Consider the following 21,049-nt stretch of genomic DNA (forward strand, 5'->3'; position numbering starts at 1 on the left):
GCTACTCGCAGAAATAATTCAGGAGAATTTTCCCAATTTAGCAAAATGTAAAGATACTCAGATGTATGAAGCATACAGGACCCCAGACACCTACAACCCAAACAGAGCTACACCCAGGCATATAATAATCAAAATACCAGAAATCCAATATAAGAACAGAATACTAAAAGCCGTCAGAGACAAGAAACAGATCTGTTACACGGAAACACCCATCAGAATTACAGCAGACTTCTCGGCACAAACCATCAAATCACGAAGAGCGTGGGGGGAAATAATACAAGCTTTGAAAGATAATAACCTCCAGCCAAGATTGATATATCCTGCACAACTATCCCTGGAAATTGATGGAAAAACAAGGTGCTTCCAGGATAAAGAGGAACTAAGGGAATATGCAATCACCAATTCAACTCTACAGAGAATACTGCAGGATATTCTAAAAAAGAAAAACACGAAGAATCCAGAAATAGTGGCAGAGAGGCCACAATGAATGGAGCAGAAAACAAAATGAAGAAGACAAACTGACAACTAATGACAGAAAAAGAGCTCAACAGAAATGAGGCAGAGAAGATTGGATGATAGGAACAGCTAGTTTGGAGAAAATGACATCATAATAGGTAATGCTGATTTAGTATCATCTTGTTTTGAAGTCTCATCAAGCTTTTGTTCTTCTGTCTCCATTGGTCTTAACACGTTGTATCTTATTGGATTTTATTATATGTGATAGTATAAACAAAAACTTCTATAGACAAGGAGGTTATACAGAAACCATTATTCATTTTCTGTTAGTTGATTCTAAATACCCTGTAATACTGTCATTCTCTTGCATGGTTTTACATTGTTTTGATATATTTGATGCTACAGTATACGAAGTTATACTCAAAGATTTCAAGGAAAGAGACAATATGGTAACTACTTTTATGTCGGGATTATCTTGTGGTGAAACACTATTTTGCTTAAATGGTTATGTTTTGATCTGCGGTGATTTGCTGTTATGCCCTCTTTTATCTTAATCTCATTTTATTATTTTTTTATTTTTATCCTTTTAGTTAAGGGAAAAATAAATAAAAAATAGCAGGGAATATATATTATAGTAACCCACTTTGATTTTCTATTAACTTGATTTGAAGCCCTGTATTGCTCTCACCATCTTGTTTTGACTGATGTTCCTCTATTCTGTTTTGCTTGATAGTACCAGACTTGAAAGTTTAGGCAACAGCTGTGAAGATAGTGGGATTCATTATGACACCCATTCTGGTTGACTATTATCTACTTTTGAAGACATGTAATGTATCCAATGTTTTGGTTTTGTTGGTTTCATTCTTTACAGTTTTGTTCAATTTTATTATAACTGATGATATAGGCAATTCTATTAGAAATAGTGGGAGGCATTATGGTAACCAGTTGATCACCTTAGATTATGTCTTTACATTATCTATTATGTCCACCCTTTTGATTTGACCGACTCTGTTCTGTTATGTCACATTTGGTTTTGGTCTCTTCCAAAAAAAGTAATAAGAACTGTGGGAGCAATAAAACTCAAAATGTGTAATAGTCATTGTACAAAAGAGAGGAAAAGGAAGTGCTCTAAACAATATAACTGCATGTAACTTTAAGTGCGTAAGATAAACAATGATATTACTGATTTTTGTTGGACCACTGAACAGAACTGTTTGCAGTCTGTTTGAATGTCCACTTTATATGCTTTAATCTTGTAACTTGAACAAATATTTCTGAGATGACAATATGTAATCCATTAACTAGTGATTTCCTACTGTTTATCTTTTTTCTGAAATTCTGTATAACTTGTACCCTTTTTCTGCTTTTTTCTTTTTCTCCTTAAATAAAATATATATATATATCCTGCCAGATTTTTATGAGAAAACTCTTAATAGTATTTGGTCTACTTCTACTTTTTTTTTTTTTTTTTTTTTGTCTTTTTCGTTTTTTTATCGGTACCAGGGATCGAACTCACGACTGCCTGCTTGCAAGGCAGGTGCTTATGCCGCTGAGCTAAATCCCCAGCCCCTCTACCTCTACTTCTACCTCATCTCTAATTTTCCAATGTATTTTTTTTTTGTTTTTGCATTCCCCATTTTTCTTAATGTTTGCTATGACTAATTTAATTGTATTATTTTTCCCTAAGCGTCATTTGGATTAATGTCAACTTAACTCTATAGTCAATTAGCGAAATAAAGCCCATTCCCAAAAAATTGTTTCTTGGATCCATAAATTTGCTAGTACAAAGCAGCAGCTTAAAAAAATAACCCAAGATGGTTAGGCATGGTAATGCATGTCTGTATGTAATCTCAGCATTCAAGAGGCTGAGGCAGAAGATCACTGCAAGTTTGAGGCCAGTCTGGGCTACAAAGTGAGTTAAGCACAGCCTGAACTGTATAGTGAATGTCTGTCTTTATTTAAAAAAAGAAAAAAGCAAAACAGGAAGGAAGCAAGTCAACCACCCAGTATAGTTCAGTGGTCTTAACCTGGCTCAAGGACCTGGGTTCACCATCTTAACCAAAGTAAAAATTAAATGTTCGTGACAGACACACTGAATACTGTAATACTACAAAGAGTAAATATACAAATCAAGGACAGGTTGGGGAGAAGGGCTGCTACAATACAAGGGATTGAGCCTAGGGCACTGAGGAATACTCTCATTTTCTTCCTTTCTGTCTTTCTTTTTTGTACATAGAGGGTCACTAGGTCACAATTTGCCCAAACTGGGCTTATACTTATCATCTTCTTCCTGCTGTTGCCTCCCACAGTGCTGGGATTACAGGTGTATGCCAACACACCCAGCAAAGGACAGATTTTTAAACCAATGACCTCTATGTCAAACTAGTTATTAAGAATCTCTGTAAGAAACCAGAATCTCCTTGTGTAACCAAAATTATTCTGTATAAAGTGATTTTAATATTAAAAAATAAGCCAGATGTGGTGGCACACACCTGTAATCCCAACCCTGGAGGCTGAGGCAGGAGGATTGCCACTGAGTTCCAGGCCAGCCTGAACTACATAGTAAGCTCAAGGCCAACCTGAACCACATAGCAGAGACCTTATCTCAAAAGAACAAAACACAACACAACCGGAAAACAAAGGCCCAAATCATACAAGAAACCACTGGCCTCATACATGTGACTTGAATGTATTCCCGCCCATAATGTTTACATTAGGGACACCAAACAATAAGTATTGTTATATTGTTAACAAAAGGTTAAGTAGACTTTCCATTTCATTAGCACTGAAAATATGAGTGGATGACCAATCATTCCATTGCTTGATAATCAAAGGAAAAAATACTTAACCAAACCTAAATATTTCTTTATACAAAAATGGCTCTATGAGTCATATTTATTCTAAATATTTTTGTATCTGTCTTCTGTCTTACTGAAAATTAAACCTAGTATCTACAATCCTGGCCCTACTTTGGTTTTGAGACAGGATCTCACAAAGTTGCCCAGGCTGGGCTCCAATTTGTGATCCTATCTCATTTTCTGGAATACCTGGATTTGCAGGGATATTCCACCACACCCAACCTGTGAATGGAGTGATGTGAATAAATTAGCTTGGCCTCAGTCGTCATCCTTGCTTCAGTTCCCATTGTGCTGCCATCTTGAGACAATTCTTCCCCCAACACCACAGTACAGGCTCTGCAACCAACATTCTGCTTTCTAGAGGCTTCCAAGTTGCCAGCTGGCAGATTATCTGGGAATGTCCAATGTGTTGAGGATATCATTCATTCTTCAAAGACTTTCAAACAAAAAAAGATGTTCATTGCTCTCATCTCCAAACCACTGGATCAATGTAGGTTTTAGAGAATTAGAACCCAGAGGCCAAAAAAAAGGATGCCAACATACATGCTATGGTCACAAGGACCTTCTGAGAACCACACTCACCATGGCAGTGGGTATACCATGACTAGTATGGACCTCCCACCCCAACCTAGTACCACTGTCCCTTGGCTCCTCCACACTAGTGCTCAGGATCTAGTATTCACATGTAATCTACTAATACCAACTCCTATAGTCTACACTTGGGGTATCAAGCAATCCAGCTAAGTACACTATACTTAACCATGGAAGAGAATGATACTAACCCTCTAACTCTGAGTGATGAGGATCCATAGACAAGGGTAAATTACCAAGGCTTTATGATCCAGGGCACAGTAAAGTCTGTAAGCCTATAACACAAAATCCCCAGGGTTCACTTATTTCTTACCAAAAATAAAAGCATTAAGTATGTGGTTTTCTGCCATCCTGACTGGAAAATGCCAATGTGCATTTGGATTTGGGGAGGGGGCTAAATAGTACGAATTCAAGTGTGATCTATGAGCCTCAGCTGGGTGTCAGATGTTTGACTAACAACTGGAGCCATGTCTTTATCATCTTCTGAGACTGTCAGGAGCCCTGATGCAGCAATCACTGCTGCACTGATGCCACAAGCTCTCTCTTGGCAACTATTCCAATTTCCCCACCCTCAATCCTACAGCCTGCCCAACCATACACAGGACCGACAGAGGGAAAGGTTTTATAGTGGGCATTGCTGAAGGATGCAAGGGCTGACCTGGATTGCCTGGCGACCCTGCTGTGCATCTGCCAGCAGCTGGATGGTGAGTGCCCTGGAGTCCTGTAGCGCCTCTTGGAGGTAGATGAAGCTGTGACCACCATGCCGGCCCATCGTACACTCACGACAGATGGGCACTGAGCATGTGTCACAGTATAGATGCAATACCTAGGGAAGGGAGAGAAACAGCCATAAATTAGAGGTGCAGACTTGGTGAACAGCAGCAACCAAGGCACAAACAACCCTCTTCCAACAAGCAAACATCCTCAGACAGGCAGGTGAACAACTGCCAACACAGTTAACATCCATCTGCCCTTCCTTCCCATTCTCTGCACCACAAACTAAGGGAGGGAAACCCAACAGACTGCCACATCCTACTCAAGTTTCACTGAGAACAAAGACTGCCACACTTGGAAAGCAGGGATAAAATGAGACACTTCAAATGAGTTTCCTGTATCTCAGCTTAATTACCCAGAAAAAATTGTAACAGTACATCTTATAAGATTATGTCCCCTGGTCTAGGATTGGCGGTCTGAATGAAATACAACAAAAAGTTGCCAGCTTTGCTTAGGACGAGGTTAAGAACCAGCAAACATCCCTGAAGCCAGTGCAAAGTTTTCCCAGGCACTCAAGCAAGCTACAGGCTTATGTGAAGGCAAATGGCTAGTGGTCAGCATGCTTCTTGCCTTCCTTCTGCCTGCCAAGGTATTCTAAGGAGTTGAACCAGGGAAGTTGCCAGAGCTGAAGGTACAGCTTCCTGTGATACTAGAGACTTCTCTAGGGCCCCACAGGCTGGCAGGCAGAGATAAAGTCTGGTTTAATTTGTACCTGCTAGAAACAAGGCGCTCTCAAGAGGGAAGAAAAACTGGCACAGAAACTGGCCAAGTTCCCTTGTACATTTCTCAACAACAGGACACTTAGTGCCATCCTCTGTAAGTCAGTGTTTCTTGGATCACTTTCAGCCTGCACACACATCTGGGTGGTGTGAGAGGAAAGTGGCTCACAACAGACAGGGAAATGAAGTGAGGAGGATTCTTTTCCATCTACAGCTCACTTACAATCTCCAAAAGATGAAGAGGTGGTGATAAACCCAAGGCCACATAATTGGCAAAAATACAACCAGGAGACCAATTTAAGCTTTCTGAAGAGCTGGCTTTGGGCACACACACGGTAGTGACTATCTCATCCAGAGCACAAAACAATCTCCTAGGTATAATGGGGGGTCCAGGATGATCCTAGCCAGGAAGCAGGTCACTGCTATGACAGGCAGGCAGGCAGGCAGGGCACACTGAGGATTGTTCATAGAGCCAGCCAGAAAGTAGTATTCGACAGAGAAACCACACAGAAATCATGCAGAGGAGCTGAGGGTGTAGGCAGAGTGAGGATGCTACTGCTTTTCTCTTCTACGACGTTTACTTTATTAACCAACCAAAATCTTAGCATGAAACATGACTACTAGTGAATGTGCTCACAAACGGCTGTGAATGAACAGGCTGCTCCACTCAGGCTGGGTTAACAGGGAAATGAGTAATGCAGCAGAGGTTAGTCAGGCCCCCGCTCTATAAACTCTTGCATTCAGAAATAAAATGGAAGGTTCCACATACGGTGGGGTTTGTGTGCTTTTTACTCCAATTTCTTTGCAGTACTAAGGACTGAACCAGATGCCTTGCAAATTATTGTAACTATATATACCCCCACCCCTTTGATTCTGAGGCAGAATCTCACCAAGTAGCCCATGCCTGGCCTCAAACTTGTAATTCTTCTGCTTAGCCTTCTGACTATTGGGATTTCTGGCTTGAGCCACTGTGCCTGGGTAGGACATTATAAAAGAAATAGATCTGACATAGCAGGCTTTAAAGACTAGGTAAGCATTCCACCACTGAGCTATAGCTAAATCCTCGGTGCGCTTCACTCTTAACTTCGGATCACTATAGTTTTCCACCTGGTTCAAACCAGGTGGGGAGAATTTGCTTTCTTCAAGGCCAACTGCTTTTTTAAACTGCCCCACCCCTAACAGATGATTTCTTCCTAATCGGTTAGAAGTTCTTGAGCAAAGTCTAAATGGAAACCATATAGATGCTAAACTGGATAAATCCAGAGAAAATTCCTGGACAGTTTATTTTTATGATGTAGTTCTAAAGCAATTCTCCCAGTTTCAGCCACCTCAGCCACATTCCTTCCCTCTGCTCCATTTGTCACAAGAATAAAGAGATCACTCCCTTGCTACTGAGAAGTGTGAAAACCTTCCATCAGAAGTTTCCTTTTAAATTAGAATAAAAGGGGCCAGTAAAAGCACTCTGTGGTCTTCCTCTTTCTACCAAAAAGCTAAATAACTTGAGAAGGCATTACCTTATTTATATCTCTTCTTCACAGGACAGCTGTGTGGCTGGTTAAAGTCCCCTCCTTCCTGAATGGCTTACAGACAGCACTGCAGCCAAACAGTAGAAAAGAACTTCATGCTCTTAACCGGGAGCATGGGGCTACCTGGGTGTCGGACTGTCTGTCCAGTCATTTCCTTTGGCCTGCGAGACTCTCAGTCTCATCTAAGAAACTGAATGGGGTCTGACAAGGTATATACCTCATGAGACTCTTTCCATTGTGAAACACCAGGAACTCCACCTCCCCGACAACAGGACCCAAAGCACTTCCAGCACTTCCAAGTAACTGAAGCTGAGCCAGGACGCTTGGCTCTAGGATGCAGTTGGGAGACTGCAAGAAATATTCTGAAATTAAAAAAAAAAAAAAAAAAAAAAAAAAAGAAAGAAAGAAAAGAAATATTCTGAAATTGTGTTTGTTAACCTTAAAGTGAAGTGTATATAACGTAGAGCAAAGGAGGTCTCCCATGATGTACAGTTGCCAGAAAAGAAATCCTGTTCAGCACAGACAATGGCAGGAAAGGGAGCAGTAATACGCCCCCCAAAATGGGCCAAAGTAGACTATGCATGCAGTTCACCCTGGTATCATTCTACACTGGTATCATTCTAAACAGTCCTTAAGTATCCAAAACACACCTTAGCTACAGAAGACAAACAGTTGCCCTGTGAGAGGTAGGGTAAGTAATTAATCAAAAAAAAAAAAAAAAAACTATGATTATTTTGTTTTGTTTGTGGGTACCAAAAATCAAACTCAGGATCAGGATCTCATGCTTGCCAGACAGGCACTGGCACTGCACCACTGAGCTACATCCTGGGCCCCCAAAAAACTATGCCCCAGAGTGCTTATAATAAGCTGTGATCTTTAAAGAAATGCATAGTCCAAAAAAATCATAAAATTAGTTTTCTGTTAAAGTCTTTTAGCTTTTTAAAAGAGTAAGATCAGGGGATTTAACTTAGTGGCATAAGCGCCTGCCTTGCAAGCATGTGGTCATGAGTTCGATCCCTGGTATTGGTAAAAATATACACACACACAAAAAGAGTAAGACCATAGGAAGATATTGCCTCCCCTCGCTCCCCTTTGCTTGCATTTTGTTGTTGTTGTTGTCTTTCTGAGACAGGGTCTCGCTGTGCAGTTCAGGCTGGCCTTGAGCTCACTTTGCAGCCTAGGCTGGTCTCGAACTCGCAACGATCCTCCTGCCTCAGCCTCCCTAGTGCTGGGACTACAGGCGTGAGCAACACGCCAGGCGACTTGCTTGCAATTTCTAAAAGTAAAAACCCACAATCTTAGGGTCACTGTAACACAATCAGTAGGCAAGCATGTGCATGGGTACAATTATCTGAAACACCAGGAAGATGATTTTAAAGGAATAACTTGGAAATGTGCAGCAGTACCTATATACAGAAAGCAGGCAGCAATTAGGAACTGTCTTCTGGAAAGGGGGATGGGGTTGGGGGCGAGGGACTGGAGAGAAGAGGTCCTCTGGCAGCAGGAATTCCCAAGCCTTTTGGGACAGATGGATGGCCATGCCCCCTTAGGCCTGGAGACAATCTGGCTGCCCCAGCTAAATGGAGCAAGCTTGACCTTTGACACCACAAGTGACCACCCCCTTCCCTGCCTCCAGCTTCCACATCGTCCCACCCATTGCCTTCCTCTCCCAAATTTCTAAAATACCAGCCAGAGACAAAGACCTAGGAATGGAGGCCCAGCAGGAAAGGAACTGGGGGTTGGTGGAAGTTAAAGGAGAAAAAAAGTTGCCAGGTTTGCTTAGGCCACTGTTAAAATGGTTTGTTCATGAATAAAGTATGTTTGTATCTGTACTCCTAGAATCTAAGTCTATGCTATCTGGGGCCCAACAATGGACACATACAATCACTCCTGGTAGTGCCCCATACATCTCAAAAAAATGTGATGCCATCTTTAAAGTACAGTCACCCACATTAGTGCAAAAGGGTATAGTGAATCGAAAGGGGCAGCCCCTACTTGCCACATGCCAAGTATGTAAAATGTGTCAGCTGAAATATTTGTCACTGCAAATTTATGCTTTTTAAGGTTAAAGCAACGCCCCTTAAAATGACTTAAGACAGAGCCACTGGCTTAGCTCAAGTGGCCTAAGTGCCTGCATGGCAAACATGAGGTCATGAGTTTGATCCCCAGTACACACACAAAAAAAAAGACTGAAGACATTTATTTGGCCTCCTCCAAAATTAAAGCCGTACAGTGATGTCTGCCCAGAAGACCCCTTACACAGGTCTGAATTTCCCACCAAATAAAGTAAGGGGCTGGTGAGCACTCAATCCACGAGGAACACAGAACACATGAGCCTTTACCTGTGCACCACTCTGCCTGATCGCACAAAACAGACTCATTATAAAAATCATAAGCCAGCTGGGGATTTTAGCTCAGTGGCATAACGGCCTGCGTGGCAAGTGCGAGGTCACAAGTTCGATCCCGGCTACAAAGATTGTAAGCCAATTCAACATGTGACATTTAACCACAAAGCAAAGGCTAATAAATAATCATCAAATCCGAGGTTTACTTGATGTAGATAACTGTCAGTCAGTACTCTAAAACCCAAAGTCCAGCCCTCAGCAGAGGCACCTCTGCAACTCCCACACATATGTGCCCCACAGCTGCAAGCCGGGGAAAGAGAACATACAGGAATAGAAACCTACTCTCTGCAGAGTCCAACTGAGAACAATTAGCTTTCAAATATTCTTAGATGGGTGACACACAAAAAGAGACACAAATATAAATCATTTAACAATTGCCTCAGTCTAGAGTTGGGCATGGTGGCACAGGTGTATATAATCCCAGCTACTCAGAAAGCTGAAGCAAGAGGATCACTGGAGTCCACAAGGAGGGGAAAGGAGAAAGAGAGGAAAACATGCTGAGACCTGTTTTAAACAAAAACTCTCCCAAAGTCACTCAATATCTGTAGGATGCTCTGAGTTGTTTCATGAAAGGCTGCCTGGTTTCCTGAAGATACATATATTACCATCTGAATGTACCACAGCTTAGTTATTCAGGACCTGTTGATAAAATTTTAACTCTTTCCTGATTTGGGGGAGGGGAAGAATCATGCAGTGGGTATCCTTATTTATATAACCCAAAATTTACAATCTGTTAATGTACTCCAGGCTGAATTTGTAAATTATGTGACATAAGAGCCAATGGAAAAAACCTTACAAGTCTGAGTAAGGATTCCCAAATACAAGTTAATTCATCCTCCATTCTCAAGAAAGTACAGACAGTGGAAGTGGTTGCCGAAGGACACCTAATGCCAAAGGGGAACTGCAGTTTTAAGATCTGTGTAGGCCTGGCTTGCCTACACCAGACAGAGGAAAGTTAAAACCACTGCTGGCATGAAAATGATGTGTGTTTCTACTGATTGCACTTACTGAATGTTCATGTATTTCACTGCAGAAATGTCAATGTTTGTTATTTTGGAGTGTCCTTGAGTGCATTTTGTACATGCACAATATTAACTTTCTGTAACTGGAAGCCATCAATGCTGAGGCATGTCTGACCCCCACGAGTTAAAGACTTAAAGACAAGCAACAGCAAGACCTGAAGGTGGGGGGTGGTGTCCCTGCCCAAAAATAGTGCAAAGTGGGTTCCCAGTCACCCAGTCAACTCTGGACCAGATTTTTGGTTCCATGAAAAAGGCAATTTTGGGGCTGGGGATTTAGATCAGCGGCGTAAGTGCCTACTTGGCAAGTGCAAGGTCGTGAGTTCAATCCCTGGTTCCGCCCCCCCCCCAAAAGACAATTTTGAAATGAAAAACTCAAGATCAAAGCAATACTACTATTTTAACTCTGATTCCAGACTTTACACAATTCAGAAGCAGACTTTGCTGGCCACTGAAATGCCATTTGTTAGTAGTGCTTGTTCATTTGAGGATTAACTGTGCCATCCAAAAGCCACAGCAGAATCTTTTATTTTTTTAGAAGATGTTTGCAGGGAGTGTCCCTAGCATCAGCCAAGTAAGTTCGGGACCTGCTAGCAAAGCCCTGCCCCTCCCAAATCTCCTGTCCACCAGGCTCACTTCCACTGTCTCAGAGTCCCAGTACCTACTGTTCCTCCTCCCTGTAACACATCAGGTTTTTCTCCAGAGCAGTTTTTAAAACTGCCCCCCCAAATAGAAACATGACATCATATAGTCAAAATCAAACAAAACGGCACAAAAATGACTAATCCAGAACTGAATGCTTGAACTTAGCAGAATTTGATTTAACGACCCCCCAAGGGGCGAATGTTTTTTGGTTCACAGAACCTCCTGCTAGAGGAGGGATGGATGGATGTGCTTGTTTTGTTTTTTCTGCTGTATTAGGGATTGAACCCAGAAACTTATAACTGAGCTACATTCCTCCAATAGCTTGTTGCTCAGACTAGGCTCAAATTTGCAATACAGTCCTCCCGCCTCAACCTCTAAGAGTTATATGCCTCCATTCTGTGTTCTACTAGAATTACTGAAAAGTGTGAAAACTAATTCATCCTGTAATTAAAACCATCCATCGTCCCCTACCAGTGCTGACTTTGAGGTTAAGATGAAAACTCGGATAAAACACCATCCCAGAGGCTGGGCACGGTAGTACACACTTATAATCCCAACACTCAATAGGCTGAGACACAAGAAGGATTGTGACAAATTCCAGGTTAGCCTGGGCTACAAAGTGAATTCAAGGCCAGCCTGAACAGCACAGTGAAACCTTGTCTCAAAAAGACAAAAGACAAAAAACAAACAAACAGTATCCTAGGGGTACATAAGGCCATCAACCATCTTTGCCAATGTCACAGACGAAATGTTTTCATGAACATTCCTTACCCTAAATGCTGATACACTGAAGTTGCAGCTCAAGATGTGGTGCTCAGGGCCAGGGATTTAGCTCAGGGGCATAAGCGCCTGCCTGGCAGGTGTGAGCTCGTGTTTGATGCCCATACTCTGCCCCCCAAAAGACAGAGTGCTCTAACTCTGGTAGGGTAGTCTTCTCACATTGTATCCCTGTTTGAGGAGCTACAGCTCTACATGAAAATGCCCTACATGAAAGGACCAACAGAAAAAAGAGGCAAGCGGATTCAAGGCAGTAAGAATGGCAGGCCAAAGACAGGACTTCTGCATGCTGACTTGTTAACATGAAGACAGTTTACTTTTTTGTTTTCAGCCAGGGTCTCACTATGTAGTTCAGGTTGGCTTTAAATACACTACGCAACCCAAACTGGCCTCAAACCTTAATGGAGATTCTCCTGCCTCAGTGCCCTAAGTGTTGGGATTACAGGCATGTGGCACCATGCCTGGGCTGGCAATCTTATTTTAAATTAAAATTGTTTTTAAAAAAAAAAAAATTTAAGAGCCAGGTGTAGTGATACACTCCTGTAATCCCAGCACTCGGGAGACTGAGGCAGCAGGAGTGCTGTGAGTTCAAGGCAGTGTAGGCTGCACAGTGTGTTCAAGCCCCATCTGAAACACACAGCAAGATCCTGACACACACACCAAAAAAAGAAACAAAATACCAAAAAAAACTAAAGGTGAATCATAATGCCTCAAAATGCTAAGTGTGGGAAACCTCATGTGCTAACTTCAGTGGTGGAGAAAATAAAGGAGACTATACTATGCCTCCTTTCCCCTGACTCTCCATCCCACGCCAGACCCAAGGCAAGTGCCCTTCAAACCATGAGTCTTCCTTCCTCCCCCTTGGTTCCTGGCTATGAGGCTCTCATGCACTTTTCATTCCTACAAAGAGCATTTTCCAATGGTAGCAGGTGCCACGTCTCTGCATAGGGCAGCCTCCTGCACACTCAAGTCACACTACGTGAGGAAAGTTTTAGAACACACAGAAATTGTGCTTTGGATTACAGCATAGTCTTAAATTTGTTTACTTAAATAAACTTTGATATTTAAAAACAAAACTCCACATCAATAAACAGGCTGGAGTACTACAATTCCACACCAAGAATTTTCTCAGCAACAGGAAGAAAGTGAACTACTATACTGATTCAAGTAACTGCATATGAATGTTAAAGACATGAATTATGCCTAGTTGAGAAAAAGAAAGCTAGTACAGAGAAGATATGTTGCACAATGCCATTATGAAGGCAGGCTGGAGAAACAGAAATATTTCAGTATCCTGGTAGGAGTCAAGAGGGCTGCACAGTTATGTGATCAAACTCAAACCAGCCACGAGCACGTACAGTGATGGCTACATCTGTGCAATTACAGTAATTTCACTATATATATTTATCTCAAACCACGATATTATACCTTTAAAATGTATATGATTTTGTTCATTACACTCAAAAATGTGAATAAAACCTCAAGTAGGGATGAAGCAGGGGGTTCACCAACAGGTTCACCAACAACCTAAGTGTTGGTAGGGTGTGGCTAAGAGCCCAGCTCAGCTGTGGCACTATCCCTAACACTAAAGACCTACTTACTAAATATTCACTGAGCTCATAAATAAGTTAACACCAATGGCCTGGCATAAGTGCTTCTAATAGGGTGTTACTACTCTTTCCACAATATTAGACATTATTTTCCTTTGCCCTCCACTACAAATATTATCTTAAATTCTATCTCACAAGTGCCAAGCATGGACTAACTCCCTGGAGGTTTTCTGAAAAAATTAGAACTCTGAGTCCGATTCACAGCACCACAGGCGCCCACAGTCATACAAAGCCCTATAAAATCATTAGTGTCCCAGCTGCTACCCAGCATGCAGCTGACCTCTGATGCACTAATGAGTGGCCCATGCAGCTTCCAGCTGCAAATAAGAGATTTGTCGCAACACAGAGATTGATGCCCATGTAAATTACAGATTTTTAAACCAGACATTAAAAGAAATAGATTTTGATGAAGACAGTTTTTTCCTCATTGCCTCCAAGTCTGTAAAAGCAGGACACAGTTTTGTTGTGCTCAGGAAAGGAATTAGTAGAGGGGCTAGCTGAGGAAACAGTATCAGCCTCTGTAGGTGGCCATGTAACTTGGTCCTCACCTCTTACACAGGGGGTAACACTGTACACCTGAAACCCTTTCACTCCCTAAAGTAGCAGAGTAGGTTTCAAATGCCTGTGTGGTAGGGATCATGTAGACAGGTGGATTTTGTTAAAGCATGAGAGCGCGCGCCTGGCAAGAAGAGAAATACTCAGATAGAAATGAACCAGTAACAAAAGTCTTTAAAAATATTTAGAGCCAGGTATGGTGTGGTACACACCTGTAATCCCACCTCTTGAGAAGCTGAGGCTGGAGAATTTCTGCAAGTCTGGGGCCAGCCTGAACTGCACAGGGAGATCTTGCCTCAAACACAAACACACACACACACACACACACACACACACACACACACGAAAAATTTTTTATCAAGTCATGCTTTCTACTTTTAATATAATAAAAAATTTTCCAACTGCGAGGAGTGGCACATATTTGTAACACTGGCCAGTAGAATGAAAGTTTAAGCACAGCCTAGGGAAATTAGACTTAAGTGACACACCTTGAAAGGGGGTGGGGAGTCTGAGAATATAGCCCAGTACAACAGAGTTGGGCTCCATCTCCAGTATGGGGAAAGAAACATGCTTTCTATCACCATTCTACAAAGGTCTACATTTTGGCAGTTAGACCTTACATCACTCAGCTGTCTTCTGACTGGTTAAAGTTGCTGAATATAGGCCAGGAAGTGAGAGGATCCAACTGGCCTTCCCGGTGGCTCACGCCAGACCAGTTCACAAGGCTTAGAGAATTGGTTAACTTCCAAGCAACCCCTCTGGACTGAAAGGCTAACCAACTAATTACTGTTATAGGAATACTGTTTTAATTCAGAGTTCTTCACAGTTAAGAAATTATTTAAATTGAGATCAGTCCCTTGAAGCAAATGACGCAGAAAGAAGGCCTTTCAATTCTTACTGTCAGGAAACAGCGCATGGCACGTACAGCATGGGCAAAGAGGTTTGGTTACAGGCTCTGGTATAAGGGACTGGCATGTCTGTAAAGCAAGGGGATCGATCTGTCACCACACCCTGAACCAGGTGACTAAAGCATTTTGCAAAACTCCACTTACTTCTGCATTAAAGGCAGAAGCAGCTGGGCTGTGACTCACACTATAATCCCAGCATGTTAAAGCAGGAAGGTGGTAAATTCAAGCCTATTCTGGGCTACACAGCTAGTTCAAAAAGGGCCTGGACTGCATAGTAAGATCCTGTCTGTGTGTGCGACACAAAGCCAGACATGGGTTCTGCAGCATCTTCCCCCTGTCCCCGGAGCATTCACTCGCATTCCCAATCATTTCTTCTAAGTAAAAGGCAAAAGGAGCAAAAAGGAGACAAATCTCTAGGGACTAAGTAGAGACCAAGTTTAAAGGTATTAGTCTTGTCAAGATGTTTACTTTTTAAAAAAAGTTTATTTTCAAAAAGCAGTTTGTTAAGCAATAAGTTCAAAGTGCCCCACTCTAATCCAACCTAGAGCCACCACACAAAAGGGCCTGCTTTGAAAGCGCTACCCTCCCCATTTTGTCTAGGTCTTATTCCTATGCTTGGACTAACCCTGGCCAGGGTTGGTTCTACGGTTTTCGTGGTTACCAGGCCAGTAACCCCTTCCTCTCTCCTACCGCCCTCAAGAGAAAAGCCCAGGACTGTGAAGGGCAACACTGACCTCCTGGTAGCCATCAATAAACTAGAGGGTCCTGGGTAGGCCGAACAGACAGGACAAATGCAATCAGACATAAAAAAGCAAGATTCCTCAAGCTTGATATTACAAGCCTGACGTCTCAGCACTTATGCAGGCCAGGCTGGACCCTGTCTCCAGTACAGAAAAGAGGGGTGGAGGAAGAATTAAAGAATGCTGTTTAACTGCACCAACTCCCCCATGATGGATGTAATCACTATGTACTACAAACGTGTAATTTTTAAAAACAGACAACATGCCAGGGATTTAGCTCAGTTGCATAAGCGCTTGCCTGGCAAGTGCGAGGTCATGAGTTTGATCCCCGATACCAACAACAACAACAACAAACAACAACAGGAAAAAAAAAAAAAACAGGTAACATGGATTAAGCACCACTAACATAAGACCTAAAGGCCTTTTTTAAAACATGCAGTACGTAGGGGCCTGAGGTTTAATTCAGTGGCATAATTGCCTGCCTGGCAAGTGGAGATCCCTGGTATAAAAATGTTTTAAAGATTTAAAAAAAATAAAGTGTAGTATGTAAAAAGAAACAAAGGATGGGACAAGAAACCCAAGTAAGCTAGTAGAAAGTGTCCCAACAGAAAAGGATTCCAGTTGTTAAGTGGTAGGCAGCTTGGGGAGCAAGGGACCAACTTGTGACATCAGTTAACCCCACTGACTAACTGCAAAGGAGTGATTTAGCTGCCTAACTAGGAATAGTTGCTGGGCCCTGTTAAACCAGAAAGGAAGCTAAGTCTTGGTCCTTGCAGTTAGCTCGCCTTTCTTTTCCTAATTGTGTGTATGGTACTTCAACAGATGCACTCTGAACAAGCAGTAATTATACAAGATGTAGCAGGGAACAAGGGAAATATCCAGAGAAAAAAGTAAGCCCCCCCCCAAGCAAACAGGATCCCAAACAGGGAAATGTCAACTGTGTTTATCTGATATAAGGGGGAGTGGGGGCCACACAAACGAAACACTTGGGGGCATTTCCTCTTTAGAGCTCTATATTCTTGTATGTGTTGTAAGTATCAGGCTGGGCATGGTGGTGCTTGCTGGTAATCCTAGCAGTTGGGGGGGCTGAGGCAGGAGGATTGCTGCAATTTTGAGGCCAGCGTGCACTACACAGTGAGATCCTTTCCCAACAGGGAAAAAAATTATGTATTACTTTCCTTTTTTACTCAGAAAAATGAAGGTAAAGAGGAGTAATTTCACATCTCAAATATGGACCTTTCTCAGACTTCATTGCAACGAATAAGCTTCTGCAGCAGTGGTAAGTGAGGCATCTCCTTTTCTACGTGTGTGTGTGTGTGTGTGTGTGTGTGTGTGTGTGTGTGTGTGGTCAACTGATGGAAAGAAACCATGGCCCTAGCTCCTCTAGTAATGGAATCAGGAGAATCAGGCTTCTTTCTCTCCTGCAAATGTGGTGACAGGGCAGAACCTCTCCCACTGGAAGCCTCAAGGATAAATTTCAAAAATGTGGAGAACCCACATCTGTTAGAATGAGAGGGGTGTTACAAACTCTGAGCTAGTATCAGTAAAGTAATACCAGGTAGTATCAGTAAACTGATGCCAGGTAGTATCAGTTAAGTAATCGAAGGATTCAGAAAGAAAGAAAAAAAAAAAAAAAAAGTTTCGGTAGCCCTTAAAATGGTCTCTAGGTAGGTCCTGAAAATCCTGCAATTAGGCTCTATGTTTAAAAAGTTTCCCTTAGCTGGCTGTAACACTTGGGAGGCTGAGGCAGGAGGATCATGGCTTGAGTGAGGTCAGCCTGGGCTACGTATCGAGGTCAAGGCCATCCTGGATTACAAAGCAAGACCTTGTCTCAAAACCCTGCCCCTGCCACCACCAAAAAAGTTGCCCTTATTTTGGCTAGCCATTTGAAGCAGGGAAAAAGAAAATATAACTTGGCAGAGAGAAAAAAGCCACATACTCATCATCTCTGGTGGACCCTCAAACTCCTGAGCTGCTAATTCTTACCATTTTTACCATAATGATCTCACTGCATTTAAATAAAGTCTTTGGGGAGGTGGGTGCTGGTTAAGATGCTAGATAGCTGTCAAGTGCCTTCTGGGTCTCCTAGCTGCTCCCTCCTGAGCATTGACTTCACCTGTTTCAAAAGCACTTTTTTTTTTTTTTAAATCGGTACTGGGGATCGAACTCACGACCGCCTGCTTGCAAGGCAGGTGCTTATGCCACTGAGCTAAATCCCCAGCCCCTCAAAGCACTTCTAACACTCAATGTCTGATGCCCTGATTTCCTGTTTACTGTTAACCTATTTACATGGAAAGGCTGGAAGGTTTTTTTTTTTTTTTTAAACTCAGTAGACTGGGGTTTTATCTTGGTGGTAGAGTGCTTGCCTAAGTACTTACTACATATGGTGAAGCCAGAGAGGAGAGACACAGAGCAAAGACTAACACATCACAAGCACCCACTCTCAAGCTTCCATTGTCTTTGCTTAGTCTAGGAAGGTCCTGTGCTCATATTCTGTAGGCAGAGGTATGAACAAAGCAAAAATGGCCCAGTCTGGAAAATACACTGCATGTCACAATAACATTACACAAAATAAGAAACCTTGCCCCTAAATCACCAGCAATTAAATTGCAAAATGACTCCCTTCAACCAACGCACATAGGAGACACTGTGACTGCAGGCTCCTGAGGTACAGACAGGACAAATTGACCACTCCAAAAAAAAAACAACAGTATAAACAAAGCAGCACACAGGGCCTCGTCAAAGTGTAGGGAAGACTGGAGTAAAATGGATGGACTGTGGATCCACAGGAAGGCCAGGGGTTTAGCTCAGCAACATGAGTGCCTGCTTGGCAAACGCAAAGTTGTGGGTTCAATCGCCGGTACCCAGAAAAAAGAAGGTTCTGGGGCAGGGAATCCGTGGGCCAGCCAACTTTTGAGGGGAAAGAGATTACAGTGACAGTTTCAGTCAAGAGATGCTTTGCGCTATCTTGAGTTAGAAAACCTGGGTTCAAACACCAATATAACTGTTCTCCAAGTTCTGTTTGGTAAATTGGCTTACAGGCTCTGCTTCTTCCCAGAGAATGGATGTCGCACATTTCTGCTCATAGCAATAAGTGCCACGGAAAAATTCATCCTAGAGAATACATTAAAAGCACATGTTACTGGTAGGTCTAAACAGGAAGAAGAGGGGTTATGGACAGCCTTTAAGGGGTTCCAGCTTGGTTGTGGCAAGTTAAGTCAAACTGTGCAGGACAAGGCAGGTAATCTGTAAGGCCTTTGGCCAGCATTGTCCAGGACAGTTATTTTGCTTGCCCACTGGAGGGGAAAACATGTTGAGAAATTCTGTAAGTAAGACTGGGGGAAAGTACACTGAATGATGACCTCTGATCCACACACGGCTAACTTCCTCTGTGAGCCACAGAACTCACCATGAAGCCAGTGACTCCTCCAATTTTCAACCCAACAACACATGCAATTGTATTTTAAACATGAATTTCAAGGCATGCACATTTCCTTTTTGTGCCATTCTTGGGACTACTATGCCTGTACCTTCACAGAGGTCACTATCCAGTAGAAGGACTGGCTGAGCCAAGCCAGCAATTATAGGTGGGGTGTAACTTCAGCAGACTTCCTGGAGAAAGAGAAGTCTGGTTTTAGTCTAAAGGTGCAAGTAGGAATGCGTAGAATAAAGATTCCAGAAAAATCACTCATCTTTTGGGGGACAGTAAGTTACTGTCTTCCTCTGTCTGTCCAGAGAGTCAGCACCAAGGCTCACCTAGCCTTTCAAGGGGTACTTGCCATAGGAGAACTCAGACGCTCTGCCTTTGGGTTTCTGTTATACTGTGTACCGTGGCTCTGGGCTGTAGATGGTTTCAGGAACCTTTCAGAAGCAACTAGTTATCACTGTACTGCAAATGGTGTACCCCTTCTCCCAACCCCACCCCCCACCCCAAAATCATGCTTCAACGTTGAACTCATTCTTCCTCTTTCCTCCTCAGTCCTGGCTCCCTGCGCTACATCTCAAAACCATCTCTGGACTGGAGCTTTCTGATACAGCTAACTCTGCCTGCTGAGAATTCTTTCTCCCACAGACATTCCTAAGCACATCACACTTTCCAGACCACTAGAAAGCCTGGGATTCGGTGTCTTGGGATCCTCTTGTGCCCTACTGTGTTACCTCACACATATGCCTGTTCAAAGGCTCAGGGATATAGCTTAGTAGCACAGTGCCTGCCTGGCAAGTGCAAGGTCATGAGTTTGATTTCCTAGTACTCAAAAAACAAAAACGCAACCCCACCCCCAAAGCCAAAAAACCAGCACCAAAAAAAAAAAGGCTCAAGACTGGCACCACTACTCTCCTTAATATCCTCTCCCCTTTGGTGCCTGAGGTCACTCTGGAGGCCATCTCTGCCACAGTGGGCTGATTCTTACTTCATTCTACCCTAACCCGCAGAAGTAATATATCTTGCAAAAAGGTCTCATTCTGTATTCTAAGCTAGGTTTGAACTCACTATGTATGTAGCCCTGGTTGAGCTGGAATTTGTGATCCTCCTACTCCAGCCTCATCGGTTTCAGGGTTATAGATATGAGTCACTACCACTGCCCCCTGCTTTTCTTTCTCTTTTTACAGGATTTGTTATTGAGACAAGTTTCAAGGCTGGTGTCAACTTGTAGGGACTATGAGTGTATGCCACCACATATAGTTCACTTCCTTTTCACAAACTTTTCACTCCAGAAAGTTTGTTTATTGTCTATCTGCTTGCTAGGATTTAAATTCTACAAAGGCCTGGACTTTCTGTCTTACTCATTTCTTCGTTTGTTGTATCTAAAAGCATCAGTAACTATTTGAACCAACAAAATACAGGAACCAGTGGTTTACACAATGACTCAAAACAGGTAGATGATAAACACTGCATCCCACCATGGCAGGTAAAGGGTAACGCTCTACTACTCTACCCAGTAGCTCTGTCCAAAGTTGTAACTTTGGAAGTGCTGCGTCCCTCTTTCATCCTGTTTTGCAGCCTCTCTACCTGTTGATGAAAAAGATACCCCCATCTAAATACAGCAAATATACAAGAACACAGCAAGGATAAGGAGAGGTGAATTTGATACAGAACTGAGGACCACAATTGGCAATACTAAAATTATGAATAAAAATTCAGGCATTGGGGCTCAGTGGTATATGCACCTGCCTGGCAAATACAAGACCATGAGTTCGATCCCTGGTACCAAAAATAAAAAAAATTCAGGCATAGTTACAGTGACTTACTTAGTTAGAACTAAGATATACCTCATGGGAGGTATATCTATCTAGGTAAATGTGAAGAAAACTTAAGATGCCTGAACTTTTTTCCCTTCCGTCAAAACAAAGATTCTATTTTCCTTCCCCTTGAATCTGTGCTGTCCTTGCAACCTGCCTTTCTCAGCTGAATGTGGAGGAAGCTGTGTAAATGGCCAAGCAGGAAAACTCTCTGAGCCTAGCAGC

At 42.6% G+C, this 21,049-nt stretch overlaps 1 protein-coding gene across 1 annotated transcript in view; it reads right to left on the reverse strand.

Moving 5' to 3' along the window:
• The window catches only part of Trim71 (tripartite motif containing 71), a 68,937-nt gene that overhangs the window by 13,763 nt on the left and 34,125 nt on the right, over positions 1–21,049 (reverse strand). Inside the window, exon 2 of the mRNA XM_003473483.5 lies at positions 4,564–4,731. Coding sequence (XP_003473531.1) covers positions 4,564–4,731 — 168 coding nt within the window. The remainder of the gene's footprint in view (positions 1–4,563; positions 4,732–21,049) is intronic.

This window comes from Cavia porcellus, unplaced genomic scaffold, assembly GCF_034190915.1.
Source record: "Cavia porcellus strain 051 isolate PalLab524CR breed Dunkin Hartley unplaced genomic scaffold, mCavPor4.1 scaffold_13, whole genome shotgun sequence".
Taxonomy (NCBI): domain Eukaryota; kingdom Metazoa; phylum Chordata; class Mammalia; order Rodentia; family Caviidae; genus Cavia; species Cavia porcellus.